Raw genomic sequence first — 21,319 nt, 5'->3', positions numbered from 1 at the left:
AGCGATTTGAACGTAAGCACTCACAGACCGTGATTAAAAATAACAGGTTTATTTTCATACACAACAAAAACGGATAGATATCTGACATTCAGTGTCTTCACGAAGACACCACCGGCATTGTCACTGTGAGAATCTGTGCAGAGAGAAAGGGGAGGCGGAGAGAGCGAGAGAGGAAAAAGAAAAGAAAAGAGTATCAATATCAGACACCGTGTGTCAGTAAATAGGTGTACTGTGTTTTAGAATGTGTGTGTATGTGTACCTGTGTGTTGGTGTTGTACTGTGCTACGCTGTCCTCCTGGTCAATGAAGAAGGGAATGAAACAGTCCAGATGAAAGAGGGAGGGCCGGACATTCAGGACAAGCCTGTCCTCCCCAAGGTCCAGAACGAGGGAGAGAGAGGAGGCCTGGAAAGAGGAGAAGGGAGGGAGTGAAGGAGAGAGGACAAGGGAAACGTTGCTGGCTTACGTATTAATGTCATAACAAGCACCCAAAGTTGACCAGTAAAAAACTCTGTGTCCTATTAATCACTGCCACGTATGTTGATTGGATAGTTATTTGAAAAAGGTGTGTTGGTGCTGGGCTGGAACAAACCCCAACACATCCTGTGGGTCCCCAGGACCAGCTAAGAAGAACACTGGCATTGGGAGGGAGTGAGGAAGCAGTTTAACACATTGATAATATGAAATTAAGAATGGGTTGAACAATAGTATATAGATTATACATCTAGGGTTGAGGAAACAGTTTGAGTATAAGTGGTAAAGGATGGGTTTAGGACCTAGTCTATAGGGCAGGGGTGTCGAAACTGTATAAATCATAATGATATGATATGGCTTGCGAGGGGGTATAATCCGGCCCCCGGGTTAAATAAAAAAAACACACTCAATATACTTTAAAATAACTAAATAATGGACAGTCATACAGTTTCTCGACTGTGTCCAGCTCGCTAATAATCACTAAATAGTCAGAGAGCATCGAACATTCCAAAAAACGATGGATAGAGAACTATTCGTTGCAAATCTTGAAGGTGAAGAAATAACCGATTTTTAGTGCGGCCCTCCGAATGCAGCCCCCGAGACAAAATGACTGACACCCCTGCTATAGGGGAAGAGGTTAAACACAGAGTATAGGGGGAGAGGGATGTGTTCAGGACTAGGCTTGTGTCTCACCACTCCAGGCAGCTGTATCTCTGCTATCAGAAACTCTGGATCACCTACAGGGGGCTCCACCAGTAGACAGAACTCTGGCCTGGAGATGGGTGAAGAGAAGAGACGAGAGGGAGAGAGGTGGGTTAGTGCAAGAGAGTGAGAAAGAAGGAGACAATATGTTCCAGTTTGGTATGTGACAATCAAATCCACAGCGGACAATTCAGACAGACCTACCGTTTGGCTGGTTCTGGTGCTGTGCAAGTATCCCTGTGGAGAGAGAGAGCGAGAGAGAGATTGAAGGGGGAGAGAGGGAGAGAGAGGAGATTGAACTTTTCCACATACAGACTGTAGTTAAGTCTACACCACCCTCTAGTGGTGAATTACTGATAACAGAAGTGAGTTTTGTGTGGTGTGTGTGTGAGAGAGAGTGAGATTACAAGAAGAAAAAAAAGAGAGCGTGAGAAAGAAAGAAAGAGCAAGCAAAAACATACTTGGGGTCTATTTCCTGAATCACAGGTTTGCTCTTGGTGCGAATATTCTGTTCGTTCACAGAGCCCAGAAACTTCCTGTTCTTCAGAACCTTCCAGTCTGGGAGGGAAGGAGAGAAAAACACAGGAATTAAGGAGAAACAGATGGATATTACCTAATCTGCAGCAGAACACACAGAACATGGGTCTGATTAATGCTTACTCACACGAAACAAATCCATATGGAAGCTTACATGCACACTGAAGATACAGGCATACATACCTCGGCTGAGCTCCAGGTTGTATTTGTTCTCCAGCCCCTCTAATGACACAGCGATCAGAAACTGCTGGAATAGAGGATCCTTCTACAAACACAGAGAGAAGTTACACACACACACCCCCGCGCACACACACACACCAGCGTGCACACACACACACACACACCTGGCATTTCTGGAAGAACTCTTCACTGATGACCACGTCGTAGGCTGTGCAGCCTTGGGAGTCTGAGGGTACAGGACAGAACCAAGTCACTATTTCTCGAGTCACAAGCAAGTCTTAAGGTCCGAGTCTCAAGTCGAGTCCCAAGTAGAACAGGTAGTCTCTCGAGTCAAGCCCAAGTCATTCATTCTATGAGTTAGTCAAGTCACAAGTTTGTTCAAGTCAAGCTAATAAATGATCTATACATGCAATGACTGAAAATCTTTGATTAGCCTATGTAATTGTAAAATAGGGACCTTGTAGCAGTGGTAGGAGAATGAAATCAGCAGAAGGCAAGGCAGGTTGACGTGCTGAGTGTATATTATTTACAGGTCTTGGTGATCCAATGGTAAAAACGCCATTATTACAAAATATACAACTCGATTGACCAAATATACACGTTCATAAAAGATTGCTTCTGTATCAGGCGTGACCTGTCCTATCTAAACGGACACAGGTAGAGGGCAAGACTGCACAGCCTCTCCTTGAGAAACCAAATCGAATCTGTCTAACAGGAGCTCAAACAGGTACAGTGCATTCGGAAATTATTCACACCCCTTGCCTTTTTCTACATTTTGTTGTGTTACAAGGTGGGATTAAAATGGATTTAACTGTAATTTTTTGTCAATGATGTACACAGAAAAAATTATATATCTATCTATCTTGATTACATAAGTAGTCAACCCCCAAGTCAATACATGTTACGATCACCTTTGGCAGCGATTACAGCTTTGAGTCTTTCTGGGTAAGTCACTAAGAGCTTTGCACACCTGGATTATACAATATTTGCACATTTTTCTTTTAAATTATTCAAGCTCTGTCAAGTTGGTTGTTGATCATTGCTAGACAGCCATTTTCAAGTCTTGCTATAGATTTTCAAGCCGATTTAATTCAAAACGTTAAATTAGGCCACTCAGGAACATTTTTATTCATAAAAACAACCCAACTCCTTGCCGATGACAAGCATACCCATCACATGATGCAGCCACCACCATGCTTGAAAATATGAAGAGTGGTACTCAATGAGGTGTTTTGTTTAATTTGCCCCAACATAACACTTTGCATTCAGGATATAAAGTTCATTTCTTTGCCACATTTTTTTCAGTTTCACATTAGTGCATTATTGCAAACAGGATGCATGTTTTGGAATATTTTTTATTCTGTACAGGCTTCCTTCTGTTCACTGTCATTTAGATTAGTATTGTGGAGTAACTACAATGTTGTTGATCCATCCTCAGTTTTCCCCCCATCACTGCCAATAAACTCTGTTTAAAAAAAGTTACCATTGGGAACCTTACATATAATTCTGTGTGGGGTACAGAGACGAGGTAGTCATTCAAAAAATCATGTTAAACACTATTGCACGCAGTGCGAGTCCATGCAACTTATTATGTGACTTGTTAAGGACATTTTTACTACTGAACTTATTTAGGAATGCCTTAACAAAGGTGTTGAATACTTACTGACTCAATATACACTGCTCAAAAAAATAAAGGGAACACTAAAATAACACATCCTAGATCTGAATGAATGAAATATTCTTATTAAATACTTTTTTCTTTACATAGTTGAATGTGCTGACAACAAAATCACACAAAAATTATCAATGGAAATCAAATTTATCAACCCATGGAGGTCTGGATTTGGAGTCACACTCAAAATTAAAGTAGAAAACCGCACTACAGGCTGATCCAACTGATGTAATGTCCTTAAAACAAGTCAAAATGAGCTCAGTAGTGTGTATGGCCTCCACGTGCCTGTATGACCCTCCTAACAACGCCTGGGCATGCTCCTGATGAGGTGGCGGATGGTCTCCTGAGGGATCTCCTCCCAGACCTGGACTAAAGCATCCGCCAACTCCTGGACAGTCTGTGGTGCAACGTGGCGTTGGTGGATGGAGCGAGACATGATGTCCCAGATGTGCTCAATTGGATTCAGGTCTGGGGAACGGGCGGGCCAGTCCATAGCATCAATGCCTTCCTCTTGCAGGAACTGCTGACACACTCCAGCCACATGAGGTCTAGCATTGTCTTGCATTAGGAGGAACCCAGGGCCAACCGCACCAGCATATGGTCTCCACAAGGGGTCTGAGGATCTCATCTCGGTACCTAATGGCAGTCAGGCTACCTCTGGCGAGCACATGGAGGTCGTGCAGCCCCCCAAAGAAATGCCACCCCACACCATGACTGACCCACCGCCAAACCGGTCATGCTGGAGGATGTTGCAGGCAGCAGAACGTTCTCCACGGCGTCTCCAGACTCTGTCACGTCTGTCACATGTGCTCAGTGTGAACCTGCTTTCATCTGTGAAGAGCACAGGGCGCCAGTGGCGAATTTGCCAATCTTGGTGTTCTCTGGCAAATGCCAAACGTCCTGCACGGTGTTGGGCTGTAAGCACAACCCCCACCTGTGGACGTCGGCCCTCATACCACCTCATGGAGTCTGTTTCTGACCGTTTGAGCAGACACATGCACATTTGTGGCCTGCTGGAGGTCATTTTGCAGGGCTCTGGCAGTGCTCCTCCTGCTCAAAGGCGGAGGTAGCGGTCCTGCTGCTGGGTTGTTGCCCTCCTACGGCCTCCTCCACGTCTCCTGATGTACTGGCCTGTCTCCTGGTAGCGCCTCCATGCTCTGGACACTACGCTGACAGACACAGCAAACCTTCTTGCCACAGCTCGCATTGATGTGCCATCCTGGATGAGCTGCACTACCTGAGCCACTTGTGTGGGTTGTAGACTCCGTCTCATGCTACACTAGAGTGAAAGCACCGCCAGCATTCAAAAGTGACCAAAACATCAGCCAGGAAGCATAGGAACTGAGAAGTGGTCCTGTGCGTCACCACCTGCAGAACCACTCCTTTATTGGGGGTGTCTTGCTAATTGCCTATAAATTTCACCTGTTGTGTATTCCATTTGCACAACAGCATGTGAAATGTATTGTCAATCAGTGTTGCTTCCTAAGTGGACAGTTTGATTTCACAGAAGTGTGATTGACTTGGAGTTACATTGTGTTGTTTAAGTGTTCCCTTTATTTTTTTGAGCAGTGTATTTCAGCTTTCCATTTTTAATTAATTTGTAAAAACATAATTCTACGTTGACATTATAGGGTATTGTGAGTAGGCCCCAGTCAAAGGTTGTTTGCACTATGAAGCGAGTCCCCATCAAGGATTTGCCTGTATTTGGCTCCATTCATTGTTCCCTCTATCCTTACCAGTCTTCCAGTCCCTGCCGCTGAAAAGCATCCCCATAGAATGATGCTGCCACCACCATGCTTCACGGTAGGGATGGTGTTACACGGGTGATGAGCTGTGCCTGATCTTCTCCAGACATTTGCATTCAAGACAAAATGTTCAATTTGTCTCATCTGACCACATAATCTTATGCGCTGAGTCTTTCACGTGCCTTTTTGCAAACTCCAGGCGTACTGTCATGTGCCTTTTTCTCAGGAGTGGCTTCTGTCTGGCCACTCTCCCAAAAACGCCAAATTGGTGAAGTGCTGTAGAGACTGTTGCCCTTTTGGCAGGTTCTCCCATCTCAGCCAATGAACTCTGTAGCTCTGTAGGAGTGGTCATTGGGTTCTTGTTCACCTACCTGACCAAGATCCTTCTTGTCCGGTTGCTCAGTTTGGTCATATGGCCAGCTCTAGGCAGTTTCATATTTTTTCAATTTCCCACTGTGCTCTTGGAAACACTCCAGAAATAGTTTTATACCGTTCCCCAGATATATGCCTCATCACAAATCTATCTCAGCGCTCTGACAACTGTGGGACCTTATATAGACTTTAAGTCTTTTTCTAAATCATGTCCAAACAATTGAATTGGCCACAAGTGGACTCCAATCAAGTTGTAGTGACATCAAGGATGATCAAAGGAAATTGTTTGCACATGAACTCAATTTGGAGTGTCATAGCAAAGGGGTGTGAATATTTATGTAAATGAGACATTTTCACATTTCGTTTTCAATAAATTAGCAACAATAAATAAATAAAATGTTTTCACTTTGTCATTATGGGGTATTATGTGTATATGGGTGAGATACATCTATTTCATCCATTTTGAATTCAGGATGTATCACAAGAAAATGTGGAATAAGTCAAGGGGGTTGAATATGTATAGCAAACGGGTACTTTTTCCACCACCAAACATTTCAACAAGAGAACAAGCGCTCTCCACTGGTGGGAGTTTGGAGAGCGCAAATGGAGAGACGCGCCAACGGCAATTTTGACATACCAAAAGACCAGTAGGCCTATGATAGTAGGCCTAATTGTTGCTTGATGCTCCATTGCTGGTGAGCCTGCTAAGTACACAGTTAATATTCTTGATCATCAAACTATTTTTGGAACTGCATATTACTTTATATATGGCAATCCTCTCTCCCTACAATTTGACGTTTGCACTGCACCCAATCCTATAGCTGTGCAGCAAATCAGTAATCTGTTCGCTAGCTCACCCGACCTGTGTTGATTGACAGTTTGCTGATCCAATCAGAGGGTCATATGTGCGTTTCACTAGCCAATCTGTTGCAAGTTTTTTTCGCAAGGGAGATGCTGCAGCTACTGTCTCTGGCTGCGTGGAGAGTAATCCGTAGAGACACAGTGCCACAGAATACATGACAATATCAGGCCAGATAATTACAAGTCATCAGTCTCAAGTCAAAGATGAGTCCCGAGTCTTGAGGCTCCAAGCCCAAGTCTCAAATTATTTTATATCAAGTCGAGTCTCAAGTCATCAAATGTATGACCCGAGTCCAAGTCATGTGACTCAAGTCCACAACTCTAACATAAACCAGGTTTCCATCAAACCATTTCATGCGGATGACTTACCTGACGCATGAAAAAAGTCACGACCTTGCTGATTGAAACAGGAAATGCAGGTACAATTTTATAAATGTCAACAAACTATTTGTTGGTTCGATACGGTGGGATCTTTGTCTGTAAAATGAATTATGTGAGAAATGACAGTGGAAACGCACCTATGCGCAAATTAGGCCTGACCCCATTTAGTCGACCAAGATTTTTTTAGTCTAGTAATCACAAATCGATTTTTTTTTTCATGGCACACAAAACACCTGTCTGATTCACGCCTGTCTCAGTGGACTAATCCATCATGGAGGCCGTGGGGATGACATGGTCCAAGAACAAGGGGAGTGTGGCTAAGATGCACAAGGCACGTCTCTCTCCACAATGCACTCTCTCCCGCCATTTTGTGCGCATTCATTGTTTCATAACTTAATTGTGTGAATTGTATGCCCTTTGATTGTTAGTGGTTATCAATTTCCCATTACATATCACCAGTAGTACATTTACCGTTAATTCCCATAATTTATCATTTACAATGTTTGTTTGGTTATGGTTATTTCTGTTGATGCATTCAATATATTATTATTACAGTTGTTTACCAGTCTCATTGTCGAAGTGGACACGTTGTTTGCAGAGCTATACTTGTGAGAAACAAGTTTTGGTTTATTTCACTCCATTTACGAATTTTGTCAATTGATTGTCTTTTGTTTGGTATGCTTCTGTCAATGTTGAGTAAGGACACGTACCTGATTTTGCATATAGAAGTAGGCCTAGGCTACCTGGCCTGCACGCAAATATAGGCCTATAAATGTGCCCATTTGGGGATGTCTAACAGTATTTCTGATTGTCTTAACTCACCACCACTAATGAGCTGTGGAGCTTCTCAAAAGTAATTTTTCTTCACGTCAAACAACAAGTAAACAAAGTCTGTTTTTAGAATACATTGAGAATGACAATAGTTCCTTAATGTATTTTTTAAATATTTGAATCTCTCTCCCTTTCGATAACCATTCGTAATGAAAGGGGAAAAAGTAATGCTCTGATCCAGTGGAAACGTCTTAAAATACCTGATATCGCTTGCCCAGAAACCCAGAGGGCCCCAGAATATTTTATGCAATGTTGTAAGTTAGCTAGGGCGAGCTTAGGGCCAGATCCATTTGATATTTGATTAAAAAACATTTTGTTGCAGACATTGGCGTAGCCAATTAGATTTATAGGATATTTAAATCAGGATATTCACTACCTGCAGGATGCAATGTTTTTATTTGTTGGCTTTATGTAGGCTATTTTTATATAGTTGCCAATTGCAATAGAAGTTACTTTTAGATTTGTATAATTATCATTTAGATAGAATTCAGATTGTCATGTGGTTAATGATAAAAAATAAAAAAAAGGAAACTTAAGGAAAATCAGAACTGGCACACAAATGGAAAAGGATTGCCGACCCCTGGTGTAGCCTATTACCGGCAACTTCAGGAGCATAAAGCAGAATCTGCGAAGACAAGCAGCAGMGGGYGGGGGGGGGGGGGGTCGAGAACAGTTTTTTTAAATTCTGGTTAAGAGACACAAATGACTCTCCTCAAGTAATTTGTGTCTCTTAATTATTTAATCAAACAGTGTGCTTAAAGCATCAGACAAGCACAGTACATACCGTATAGGTAGGTGAAAAACACACCTTTTAAAATTTCAACCAAACTTTCTTTGGTCGAAAGAACAGACAGCTCTCGGTCCACCAAGATATTTTTTAGTCGTGGACAGCCATACCGCAAATATTTATATGGCATATATCATTATTGATATAACCATCATATCAAAGTAAACTTGGAAGTGACGTGATGATATGTTGTGTGGTCCTCCCACTACAACTCAGGAAAGCATGCAGTTTTTTTAGGCTACACATTAAATAAGTTATAATAAATATAGAGGGGTCTTATTCTGGTGACATGATTGATGCTTGGCTGCCGTTTGACAAAAAAAATACAATCTCACTCTTATCCTTAATGATCTCATCATGTAGGTAGACTACCCATGCCAGGACCAGAATGGGCATTATTGTGTATATAATGCAACAGTTTTTGTGACAAAACCATCAGTAGAGTTGAAAACTTGATGGAAACCGATTTAACTTGGATTTTTTATTAGGTACATGAGAACTTACATGCAAAAGTTCTTACGTGCCTGAAACTAACTTTTTGGTCCACCGGACACAGATTTTTTACTAGACAAAATATTTGACATAAAAAAAAAGATAAATGCTTTGTAATGTTTCTAAAACAATAAATGTGTTACTAGTTAAAAGTGGTATATTGCTCAATTTTATAAAACATTTTGTGACCCGACGAGGCAAACATTTTCAGCTACTCCTTTAAGGGCAGGTTACCGTGGCGATAAGGGGCACTCGGTTGCTCTAGTCATCAGTGACAGTGTGCCTGTGAGATTCTGACTAGTAGCAGTTTAAGTAAATCCCAAACTTGGAAAACAACCTAAGTAATGTATTATTGGACAAAGTCTCACTTTAGCAGACTTTCAAGTAAATTAGACCAACTTTTATGCCTGTGCACAGCGCTTCTAAAAATTAATCTTCAGCACCTCAATCACGGTGAGCACAGCTCCCCTGCCAGGCAGTGTGTTGCTGCGGTGGGATATATTGTAGGATTCGTAGTTCTTTGTGTGATTATCTACCAACTATGAAACAAAATGACAGAAAAACTTTGAAAACAGCTACTGCAGCATTTATTTTGCTATAGTGTATATAGTGTAGCCGATTGAATACCCCCGATTTAGGGTAAAGGTTTGGGGGGTGAAAAAACGAATGGTTGGGAAGAACTGCTCTGGTACAAGTACACACTTCAGGGATAAGTGAATCGGGTTGAAGGAGAGTATTAAACAAGGAGAGGAAGTCATGCCGGAATATTGGGATACATGGCTGAGTTCCAATTCTCTACTGTTCTCCAGATGTGTGCACTCCTTCCCTCCCTCTCTTCCCTCCCTCTCTCTCCTTCCCTCTCTCCCTCTCTTGTAAGCAAGGCTGGAGATGGTTTCCACCATATTCTGTATTTCATTTTCAACAAATTAGAAAACATATCTAAAAACATGTTGTTTTCACTTAGTCATTATAGTGTATACACAATACACTATAATGAATAAGTGAAAACATGTTTTTAGATATTTTTTCTAATTTGTTGAAAATGAAATACAGAAATATCTGTACCCCCCCGCACCCCTACTTCCGCCGTCTCTGGCTACAGTTATGCTATTCCTTTTGCAATCCCTTTAGCTTTGCTAGCTAGCTACAGAGGTTAGCTGGCTAGCTTCATTAGTTAGCTAATGCTATCAAAATTGTTTTGTTATTAGCAACTTTTGCCTATTCCATCGTTTGCAGAATGCATACTGACATTTGAATATAGCACGGGAAAAGTGAGTCCAGACACAATGTGGACCAGGTAGACACATGTACTGTAAATGTAGGTGTAGGCCTTGGCCTCATGCATGTCAACATCAGAAGCCTCCTCCCTAAGTTTGCCTTACTCACCGCTTTAGCACACTCTGCCAACCCTGATGTCCTTGCCGTGTCCGAATCCTGGCTTAGGAAGGCCACCAAAAACTCTGAGATTTCCATACCCAACTATAACACTTTCCGTCAAGATAGAACTGCCAAAGGGGGAGGAGTTGCAATCTACTGCAGAGATAGCCTTGCAGTCTGTCATACTTTCCAGTTATGCCCAAAAGTTCGAACTTCTAATTTTTAAAATTAATCTCTCCAGAATAAGTCTCTCACTGTTGCCGCCTGCTACCGACCCCTCAGCTCCAGACTGTGCCTGGACACCACTCTGTGAATTGATCGCTCCCCATCTAGCTTCAGAGTTTGTTCTGTTAGGTGACCTAAACTGGATATGCTTAACCGCGCAGTCTACAATCAAGCTTTGTGCCTCAATCTCACACAAATCATCAAGGAACCCACCAGGTTACAACCCTAAATCGTAACATGGCACCTAATAGACATTATCCTGACCAACCTGCCCTCCAAATACACTCTGCTGTCTTCAATCAAGATCTCAGCGATCACTGCCTCATTGCCTGTTCCGCCACGGGTCCGCGGTCACAAACGACCACCCCTCATCACTGTCAACGCTCCCTAAAACACTTCTGCGAGCAGGCCTTTCTAATCGACCTGGCCCGGGTACCCTGGAAGGATATTGACTCATCCGTCAGTTGAGGATGCCTGGTCATTCTTTAAATGTTACTTCCTCACCATATTAGACAAGCATGCTCCGTTCAAAAATGCAGAACCAAGAACAGATATAGCCTTGGTTCACTCCAGACTGACTGCCCTCGACCAGCCACAAAACATCCTGTGGCGAACTGCAATAGCATCGAAGAGCCCCCGCGATATGCAACTGTTCAGGAAGTCAGGAACCAATACACGCAGTCAGTCAGGAAAGCAAAGGCCAGCTTTTTTCAAGCAGAAATTTGCATCTGTAGCTCTAACTCCAAAAAAGTTCTGGGATTACTGTAAAGTCCATGGAGAACAAGAGCACCTCCTCCCAGCTGCCCACTGCACTGAGGCTAGGTAACACGGTCACACCGATAAATCGTGATAATCGAAGACTTCAACAAGCATTTCTCAATGGCTGGCCATGCCTTCTCCTGGCGACTCCAACCTTGGCCAACAGCCCCGCCCCCCCCGCTGCTACTCGCCCAAGCCTCCCAGCTTCTCTTTACCCAAATCCAGATAGCAGATGTTCTGAAAGAGCTGGAAAACCTGGACCCATACAAATCAGCTGGGCTTGACATACTGGACCCCTATTTTCTGAACTGTCCGCCGCCATTGTCGCACCCTATCACCAGCCTGTTAACCTCCCTTCGTATCATCTGAGATCCCCAAGGATTGGAAAGCTGCCGCGGTCATGCCCTCTTCAAAGGGGGAGACACCCTGGACCCAAACTGTTACAGAACCTATTATCCATCCTGCCCTGGCCTATCTAAGGTCTTCGAAAGCCAAGTCACAAACAGATCACTGACCATTCTCGAATCCCACGCGTACCTTCTCCGCTGTGCAATCCGGTTTCCGAGCCGGTCATGGGTGCACCTCAGCCACGCTCAAGGTACTAAACGATATCATACCGCCATCGATAAAAGACATTACTGTGCAGCCGTCTTCATCGACCTGGCAAGGCTTTCGACTCTGTCAATCACCATTATTCTTATCGGCAGACTCAGTAGCCTCGGTTTTTTATATGACTGCCTTGCCTGGTTCACCAACTACTTTGCAGACAGAGTTCAGTGTGTCAAATCGGAGGGCATGTGTCCGGTCCTCTGGCAGTCTCTATGGGGGTACCACAGGGTTCAATTCTCGGGCCGACTCTTTTTCTGTATACATCAATGATGTTGCTCTTGCTGCGGGCGATTCCCTGATCCACCTCTACGCAGACGACACCATTCTATATACTTCCGCCCTTCCTTGGACACTGTGCTATCTAACTCCAAACGAGCTTCAATGCCATACAACACTCCTTCCGTGGCTCCAACTGCTCTTAAACGCTAGTAAAACCAAATGCATGCTTTTCAACCGTTCGCTGCCTGCACCCGCACGCCGACTAGCATCACCACCCTGGACGGTTCCGACCTAGAATATGTGGACATCTATAAGTACCTAGGTGTCTGGCTAGACTGCAACTCTCCTTCAGACTCATATCAAACATCTCCAATCCAAAATCAAAGCAAGAATCGGCTTTTATTCGCAACAAAGCCTCCTTCACTCAGCCGCCAAACTTACCCTAGTAAAACTGACTATCCTACCGATCCTCGACTTCGGCGATGTCATCTACAAAATAGCTTCCAATACTCTACTCAGCAAACTGGATGCAGTTTATCACAGTGCCATTCGTTTTGTTACTAAAGCACTTATACGACCACCACTGGCGACCTGTATGCCCTAGTCGGCTGGCCCTCGCTACATGTTCGTCGTCAGACCCACTGGCTCCAGGTCATCTACAAGGCTATGCTAGGTAAAGTGCCGCCTTATCTCAGTTCTGGTCACGATGGCTACACCCACCGCAACACGCGCTCCAGCAGGTGTATCTCACTGATCATCCCTAAAGCCAAAACCTCATTTGGACGCCTTTCCTTCCAGTTCTCTGCTGCCTGGACTGGAACGAATTGCAAAAATCTCTGAAGTTGGAGACTTTTATCTCCCTCAACAACTTTAAAAATCTGCTATCCGAGCAGCTAACCGATCGCTGCAGCTGTACATAGTCCATCTGTAAACTACCCACCCAATTTACCTACCTCACCCCATACTGCTTTTTTTTATTTACTTTTCTGCTCTTTTGCACACCAGTATCTCTTCTTGCACATGATCATCTGATGATTTATCACTCGTGTTAATCTGCTAAATTGTAATTATTCGATTTATTGCCTACCTCATGCCTTTTGCACACATTGTATATGATTCTCTTTTTTTTCTACTATGTTTGACTTGTTTATTGTTTACTCCATGTGTAACTCTGTGTTGTCTGTTCACACTGCTATGCTTTATCTTGGCCAGGTCGCAGTTGCAAATGAGAACTTGTTCTCAACTAGCCTACCTGGTTAAATAAAGGTGAAATAAAAAAATATATAAAAAAAAATAAATAAAAAAAAAAGGTGCACAATGTGTTCGGAACTCCATGATCAGAATAGAAAAACTGCATTAACTGTCAAGTCAAGACATCCTCAGAAAGTAGCCTCACTCACTGTTGTCCACCTCTGTGTGGGCCTCTCCGATGCTCATGGGTACTCTGTATCCTGTGGGGTCTTCTGATTCGAGGAGCTCCACTAGTGCCTCCTTGGAGAGGGGGGGCGGGGGCGGGACAGCAGCAGACTGACAGATGTTGACAAATACCTTCCGTTTATCAGGCAAGGTGAAAGTCTTCACACACCGACCTACGGATTCAACAAACACACAACTGTTGTTTACACGTGTGTGTGTGTGTGTGTGTGTGTGTGTGTGTGCCAAAGGGAGACTGACCAGGCTGTGGCCGAATGACTCTAGAATCACGAGGATTTTCACTTTGCATTTTTCCCATTGTCTAAAAGAGAAAGAGAGAAAGAGTAAGACGAGCGAGAGAGAAAAAGAGAGAGAAGCAAATTGATTCAATGCCAGGCACATTCTCAGTACAGATTTATAACAGCTCTTAGCTTTGCGTTGCAGAGGCAGTTGCAGTCAGGTGCATACTTTGGATTTGCATCAAATTCGTGCAGATTGCTTGGCAGAAATGGCATCAGAAGAGGAATATGAATCTTTTCTTGCACACATATCCAGATGATGCCGTGCACCATTTTGCACAATGACACTGTAGGTCTGATCAGGGCTTAACGGTGAGGATGAATAGATACATGCAGGGATAAATGTTCACACAGTTGACTTTTGAACAGAAAATTGGATTGGGACCAGGATTATGTGCCAGGGGTATGTGTATGATACTAAAATTACAAACGGATGTTTTTCTAATTTCAAGAGCTACAGCTCAATTACAAAATCTTCATCCTTCCTACGCTCATGGTTGAAGAACAATTGGAATGGCCACAAACGCATTTAACCTAGGCCCTCATATCCAGCTTCATTGAGAGCCAAAGCCAAAGTCATAATCTTGATAGAAGCTGTCAAAACAACATCATAAATGGCAATATATACAGTGCCATCAGAAAGTATTCACATCCCTTGACTTTTTCCACATTTTAAATTAATCAAAAGCTGAAATGTCTTGAGTCAATAAGTATTCAATCCCTTTGTTATGGCAAGCCTAAATAAGTGCAATAAAAGTGTTTAACATGACTACCTCCTCTCTGTACCCCACACACAATTATCTGTAAGGTCCCTCAGTTGAGCAGTGCATTTCAAACAGAGATTCAATCAAATGCATAGCAAAGAAGGGCACCTATTGGTAGATGGGTAAAAACAAGAAAAAAATAGAAAAAAATATTGAATATGCCTTTGAGCATCGTGAAGATATTAATTACACTTTGGATGGTGTATCACTACACCCAGTCACTACAAAGATACAGGCATCCTTTCTAACTCAGTTGCCGGGGGGGAAGGAAACCACTCAGGGATTTCACCATGAGGCCAATGGTGACTATAAAACAGTTACAGAGTTGAATGGCTGTGATTGGAGACAACTGGGGATGGATCAACAATGTTGTAGTTACTCCACAATACTAACCTAAATGACAATGAAAAGAAGGAAGCCTGTACAGAATAAAAATGTGTTATGGGTATGCTTGTCACCAGCAAGGAGTATGGAGTTTTTTAAAGATAAAAATAAACGGAATAGAGCTAAGCACAGGCTAAATACTAGAGGAAAACCTTCAGTCTGCTTTCCAACAGAATTCACCTTTCAGCAGGACAATTTATTTTTATTAAAATAACCTAAAACACGAGGACAAATATACACTGGAGTTGCTTACCAAGATGACATTGAATGTTCCTGAGTGGCCTGGTTAGTTTTGAATTAAATATATGGAAAGACTTAAAATGGCTGTCTAGCAATAATCAACAACCAACTTCACAGAGCTTGAAGAATTTTTAGACTAATGTGCAAATATTGTACAATCCAGGTGTGCGTCGCTCTTTTTTTTATTTTTTTTTACCGTTATTTTACCAGGTAAGTTGACTGAGAACACGTTCTCATTTGCAGCAACGACCTGGGGAATAGTTACAGGGGAGAGGAGGGGGATAAATGAGCCAATTGTAAACTGGGGATTATTAGGTGACCGTGATGGTTGAGGGCCAGATTGGGAATTTAGCCAGGACACCGGGGTTAACACCCCTACTCTTACGATAAGTGCCATGGGATCTTTAATGACCTCAGAGAGTCAGGACACCCGTTTAACGTCCCATCCGAAAGACGGCACCCTACACAGAGCAGTGTCCCCAATCACTGCCCTGGGGCATTGGGATCTTTGTTTAGACCAGAGGAAAGAGTGCCTCCTACTGGCCCTCCAACACCACTTCCAGCAGCACCTGGTCTCCCATCCAGGGACTGACCAGGACCAACCCTGCTTAGCTTCAGAAGCAAGCCAGCAGTGGTATGCAGGGTGGTATGCTGCTGGTATGCTGTGCGTCGCTCTTAAAAGACTTACCCAGAAAGACTCAATGCTGTAATCGTTGCTGAAGGTGATTCAAACGTGTATTGATTCAGAGGGTTGAATACTTACAGTTGAAGTCTAGAAGTTTACATACACCTTAGCCAAATAAATTTAAACTCAGTTTCACAATTCCTGACATTTAGTCAATTTAGTAAAAATTCCCTGTCTTAGGTCAGTTAGGATCATCACTTTATTTTAAAAATGTGAAATAATAATAGTAGAGAGAATGATTTATGATTTATTTCAGCTTTTATTTCTTTCATCACATTCCCAACGGGTCAGAAGTTTACATAAACTCAATGAGTATTTGGTAGCATTGCCTTTTGTTGAACTTGGGGCAAACGTTTTGGGTAGCCTTCCACAAGCTTCCCACAATAAGTTGGGTCAATTTTGGCCCATCCTCCTGACAGAGCTGGTGTAACTGAGTCAGGTATGTAGGCCTCCTTACTCGCACATGTTTTTTCAGTTCTAACCCACAAATATTCTATAGGATTGAGGTCAGGGATTTGTGATGGCCACACCAATACCTTGACTTTGTTGTCCTTAAGCCATTTTGACACAACTTTGGAAGTATGCTTGGGGTCATTGTCCATTTGGAAGACCAAGCTTTAACTTCCTGACTGATGTATGTACATATGGTCATTATGGCCAAACAGTTATATTTTTGCTTCATCAGATCAGATGACATTTCTCCAAAAAGTACGATCTTTGTCCCCAGGTGCAGTTGCAAACCGTAGTCTGGCTTTTTTTAATGGCAGTTTTGGAGCAGTTGCTTCTTCCTTGCTGGGCGGCCTTTCAGGTTATGTCGATATAGGACTCGTTTTACTGTGGATATATACTTTTGTACCCGTTTCCTCCAGCATCTTCACAAGGACCTTTGCTGCTGTTCTGGGATTGATTTGCACTTTTCGCACCAAAGTACGTTCATTTCTAGGAGACAGAACGTGACTCCTTCCTGAGCTGTATGACGGCTGCGTGGTCCCATGGCGTTTATACTTGCGTACTATTGTTTGTACAGACAAACGTTATACCTTCAGGCGTTTGGAAATTCCTCCCAACGATGAACCAGACTTGTGGAGGTCTACAATTTGTTCTCTGAGGTCTTGGCTGATTTATTTTGTTTTTCCCATGATGTCAAGCAAAGAGGCACTGAGTTTGAAGGTAGGCCTTGAAATACATCCACAGGTACACCTCCAATTGACTCAAATTATGTCAATTAACCTATCAGAAGCTTCTAAAGCCATGACATAATTTCCTGGAATTTTCCAAGCTGTTTAAAAGGCACAGTCAACTTAGTGTATGTAAACTTCTGACCCACTGGAATTGAAAGTGAAATAATCTGTCTGTTAACAATTGTTGGAAAAATGACTCGTGTCATGCACAAAGTAGATGTCCTAACTGACTTGCCAAAACTATAGTTTATTAACAAGAAATTTGTGGAGTGGTTGAAAAACAAGTTTTAATGACTCCAACATACGTGTAAGTAAACTTCCGACTCCAACTGTGTGTGTATATATATATATATTTAAAATAAATGTTTGAATTTTTCTTCCACTTTGACAGAGTATTTTGTGTAGATCATTGACAAAAAATGACAATTAAACATTTGAATCCTATTTTGTAACACAACAAAATGTGGAAAAAAGTCAAGGTGTGAGAATACTTTCTAAAGGCACTGTAGGCCAGAGTCACATATGACTTTGGGCATACCCAATGTGTATGCCCACTTGGCAGGCAATTGGATGTCAATGGTGTTCATCTTTAATAAAGCGCACACTTCAAATTTATTTTAACACATTCATCCAAACCTTTAGCAAAAGCTGTTGGTAGAGCTCCTCTTGCTGCTGCAGTTCCATTTCCGAGCTCAGGAGAGACGAATCTGCCTCCATCTTCTGTTCTACGAGAGAAAGAGCGAGAGATTAATCCGGAAGAATCTTCACCAGATACCAAAGGCTACTTCTTAGGGCCAAACACTGATACTAGAAGATATGGCATTATATGTTCTCTCTGCTATCGTATGGCAAGCAGTACTGGAACGCCAAGTCTGGGAGACCAAAAGGCACCTGAACAGCCCCCCCCACCAAAGCCATAAGACTGCTGAACAGTTAATTAAACGGCTACCCGGACGTTCTGCTCTTCTGAACAGCCCCCCCCCCACCAAAGCCATAAGACTGCTGAACAGTTAATTAAACGGCTACCCGGACGTTCTGCTCTTCACCCCCTACCTACATGTACATAGTATTTCAATGAATCACCTTACCAAAACTACAAGCACATATTACCTCAATCAATCACCCCAACTACCTCGTACCCCAACACTGACCCGGAACCTCCTTGTATACCTCCTTGTATATAACCTGTATATAGCCTTCACTGGAACTAAGGGACCTAGCCCGAACAATGAAAAACAGCCCCAGACCATTATTCCTCCTCCACCAAATTTTACAGTTCGCACTATGCATTGGGGCAGGTAGCGTTCTCCTGGCATCTGCCAAACCCAGAGTCGTCTGTCGGACTGCCAGATGGTGAAGTGTGATTCATCAATCCAGGGAACGCGATTCCACTGTTCCAGAGTCCAATGGCGGCGAGCTTCACAACACTCCAGCCAACGCTTGGCATTGGGAATGGTGATCTTAGGCTTGTGTTCGGATGTGATACAGCCTGGAATCGAACCAGGGACTGTAGTGACGCCTCTTGCACTGAGATGGTGGCTTTGACCGCTGCGCCACTCGGGTTACCGACGTAATTACAAATGTTTTGTCATACCTATGGTATATGGTCTGATATACCACGGCTTTCAGCCAATCAGCACTCAAAGCTCGAACCACTCAGTTTATAATTAAGCAATAAGGCCCGAGGGGGTGTGGTATACGGCCAATATACCACTGCTAAGGGCTGTTCCAATACACGAATCAACGCGGAGTGCCTGGATACAGCTCTTAGCCGTGGTATGTTGGCAATTAACCACAAACACCTGAGGTGCCTTATTGCTGTTATAAACTGGTTACCAACGTAATTACTGTAGAGCAGTAAAAATACATGTTTTGTCATACCCAGTCTGATACATCACAGCTTTCAGCCAATCAGCATTCAGGGCTCGAACCACCCAGTTTATGATTCAGAATGCATTGTTTTGAATTATAAATGACCCAACCGAAACCGGGTGGGCGGTTTGTCACCTTTGACTCCTCGGTCAAAAAGTTTTTGTCATGAGTTTATTTGAATTGGAAGACTCTGACGCTTTACCATACATGAATTAGACCAATTCATCCACTTATGGAAACTTAACATCGCTATCACGTCTATAAATCTCATTATAAACTGGGTGGTTCGAGCCCTGAATGTTGATTGGCTGACAGCCGTGGTATACCACGGGTATGACAGAACTGCTCTAATTACGCGGGTAACCAGTTTATAATAGCAATAAGGAATCTCTGGGGTTTGTGGTACATTGCAAATATACCTGGGCTAAGAGCTGTGTCCAGGCACTTCACGTTGCGTTGTGATTATGAACAGTCCTTGGCAGTGGTATATTGGCCATATACCACACCCACTCGGGCCTTGTTGTTCAAATATTTGTGTGCGTGCACAGTCTTTTCAGAAATTGCGCGACCTGATTACTGTAACATTTACTCAACTGTTATAAATGAGGACCACAGGAGAGCGTTGCTAGGGACAAGTTAGCAATGTACGTTAGCTAGCTAGCCCAGCTAGCATTAGCTAGCTATGTAACAGCTGTCGAACAACAAGTATTTAAACGTCAGTAACGTTATACACACATGTGTGAACACTAAGAAATGCATTCGGGTTAGTTCGTTTTCAATGAGGATAACACTTACATTATTTCACGTCCTGCTTGATTTCAGCAACTAGCTACAACTTCTTCTTCGATGGGGTTTATCAGCGGTTGGCATCCAACGTTATGGTACATTACCGCCACCTACTGTACTGGAGTGTGGGCCAGAGACAGGGACAAACTAAATCCTACCTGTCAGCCCCGTTGCTCTTAAAAAATATAACAAAATATTTTAGAATATATCTAATGACGTTCTCCTCAATATATTCTAAACTAATTTCCTGTATCCCCTTCTCCCTCATACTAGATCTCAGACTCTCTCTTTCCCTCTGATACTGCCCACACTGTAGCAATACATTCTCCACGGTGTCACGTTCTGACCTTAGTTCCTTTTTTATGTCTTTATTTTAGTTTGGTCAGGGCGTGAGCATTCTATGTTTTGTAGTCTAGGTTTTGTATTTCTGTATTTGGCCTGGTATGGTTCTCAATCAGAGGCAGGTGTCGATCGTTGTCTCTGATTGAGAATCATACTTAGGTAGCCTGTTTTCCCACTATGGGTTGTGGGTAGTTGTTTTCTGTGTCTGTCCATACAGAACTGTTTCAGTCTCGGTCATTCGCTTTTTGTTTTGTCATTCAGTGTTCAGTTGTTTTCATTAAAATGGACACTTACCACGCTGCACATAGGTCTGATCTTTCATACTCGTCATCAGACGAGGACGAGTACCGTTACACACGGCCTCTCTTTCCTGGCAATAATCACACTTTCCTGTTGGATGCTTTCCTATCATATTTAAGGACTTATTCAACTGGCTGTGCCCCACCCTTAAACTTCTGTCCCTTCTGTTATGTTTGTTCCTTATATAATGACAAACCGGGGCGTAGGTTTAACTACTTTTAATGAACATATACTTCAGCTAGAAAACTCCATGTTTAGCCATGTAAGGCATTCTTTAACCATCTCCCGCGCCCGCATAGCCTGCTGCGTAACGTAGTCTAAATGTTATTAACACATAACACACATTCCTGCCGTCCTTCCCTCCCCAACTTTCCTCTGTACTTGAAATAAATGCCTGCCCTTAGTATCCCGGAAGTTTAGCGTTACAGCATGATTGAGATTTAAAGGCAATGTTCCCACATTAGCGAAGACTGCATTCACGGTAAATGTTGTATATGTCGACTCAATCTGAAATTACCTTAACATTTCTATTGTGCAATCTGTAACGCTTCAGTGATACAGATTGAATAGAGCTGCGAGTACAGATGCTGGGAGACGAGAAGCAAATACAGGGAGTGAAGAATTAATGGATAAACGGACATGTAACAAAACAAGAACAGCGTCTGGACAGGGGGAACAAAACATTAATGCAGACACAGGTAATAAACTGGGGAAGTGACAGATATAAGGGTGGTAATCAATAAAGTAATAGAGTCCAAGTGAGTCCAATGAAGCGCTAATGCGCGTAACGATGGGCCGCATTGTTCCCTCGAGCGCCAGAGATGGGGAGCGT

The 21,319-nt window shown here is 42.9% G+C and overlaps 1 protein-coding gene across 2 annotated transcripts; it reads right to left on the bottom strand.

The window, feature by feature from the left end:
- Positions 1 to 33: 33 nt before the first annotated feature.
- On the bottom strand, positions 34 to 19,938 carry pih1d1 (PIH1 domain containing 1). 2 transcript variants are annotated; one of them, XM_024013157.2, is made up of 11 exons: positions 19,855 to 19,938; positions 17,824 to 17,907; positions 13,896 to 13,956; positions 13,622 to 13,810; positions 2,056 to 2,117; positions 1,895 to 1,976; positions 1,636 to 1,732; positions 1,379 to 1,411; positions 1,166 to 1,244; positions 260 to 403; positions 34 to 133 (listed from the first exon to the last, which is right to left on the bottom strand). In XM_024013157.2, the coding sequence occupies exons 2-11, from the start codon at positions 17,902 to 17,904 to the stop codon at positions 98 to 100; spliced, it is 864 nt and encodes a 287-aa protein (XP_023868925.1). In that variant the 5' UTR covers positions 17,905 to 17,907; positions 19,855 to 19,938; the 3' UTR covers positions 34 to 97. The 2 variants fall into 2 exon arrangements, with proteins under 2 accessions (XP_023868925.1, XP_023868924.1); XM_024013156.2 differs by having other exon boundaries at positions 17,824 to 17,912; positions 19,855 to 19,929.
- Positions 19,939 to 21,319: the final 1,381 nt, after the last annotated feature.

The sequence above is a fragment of the Salvelinus sp. IW2-2015 genome, linkage group LG20 (genome assembly GCF_002910315.2).
Source record: "Salvelinus sp. IW2-2015 linkage group LG20, ASM291031v2, whole genome shotgun sequence".
Lineage (NCBI taxonomy): Eukaryota > Metazoa > Chordata > Actinopteri > Salmoniformes > Salmonidae > Salvelinus > Salvelinus sp. IW2-2015.
This window is presented reverse-complemented; position numbering and strand designations above follow the sequence as displayed.

Excerpts from the sequence above, each read along its gene's own strand:
- pih1d1 (XM_024013157.2), bottom strand. The coding sequence starts at position 17,904 with ATGGAGGCAGATTCGTCTCTCCTGAGCTCGGAAATGGAACTGCAGCAG. Across the intron at positions 2,118-13,621 it reads CCACACAGAGGTGGACAACA|ACTCCCAAGGCTGCACAGCC; the intron begins GTGAGTGAGGCT and ends CTGTACCCTCAG. Across the intron at positions 1,733-1,894 it reads CAACCTGGAGCTCAGCCGAG|ACTGGAAGGTTCTGAAGAAC; the intron begins GTATGTATGCCT and ends CTTCCCTCCCAG.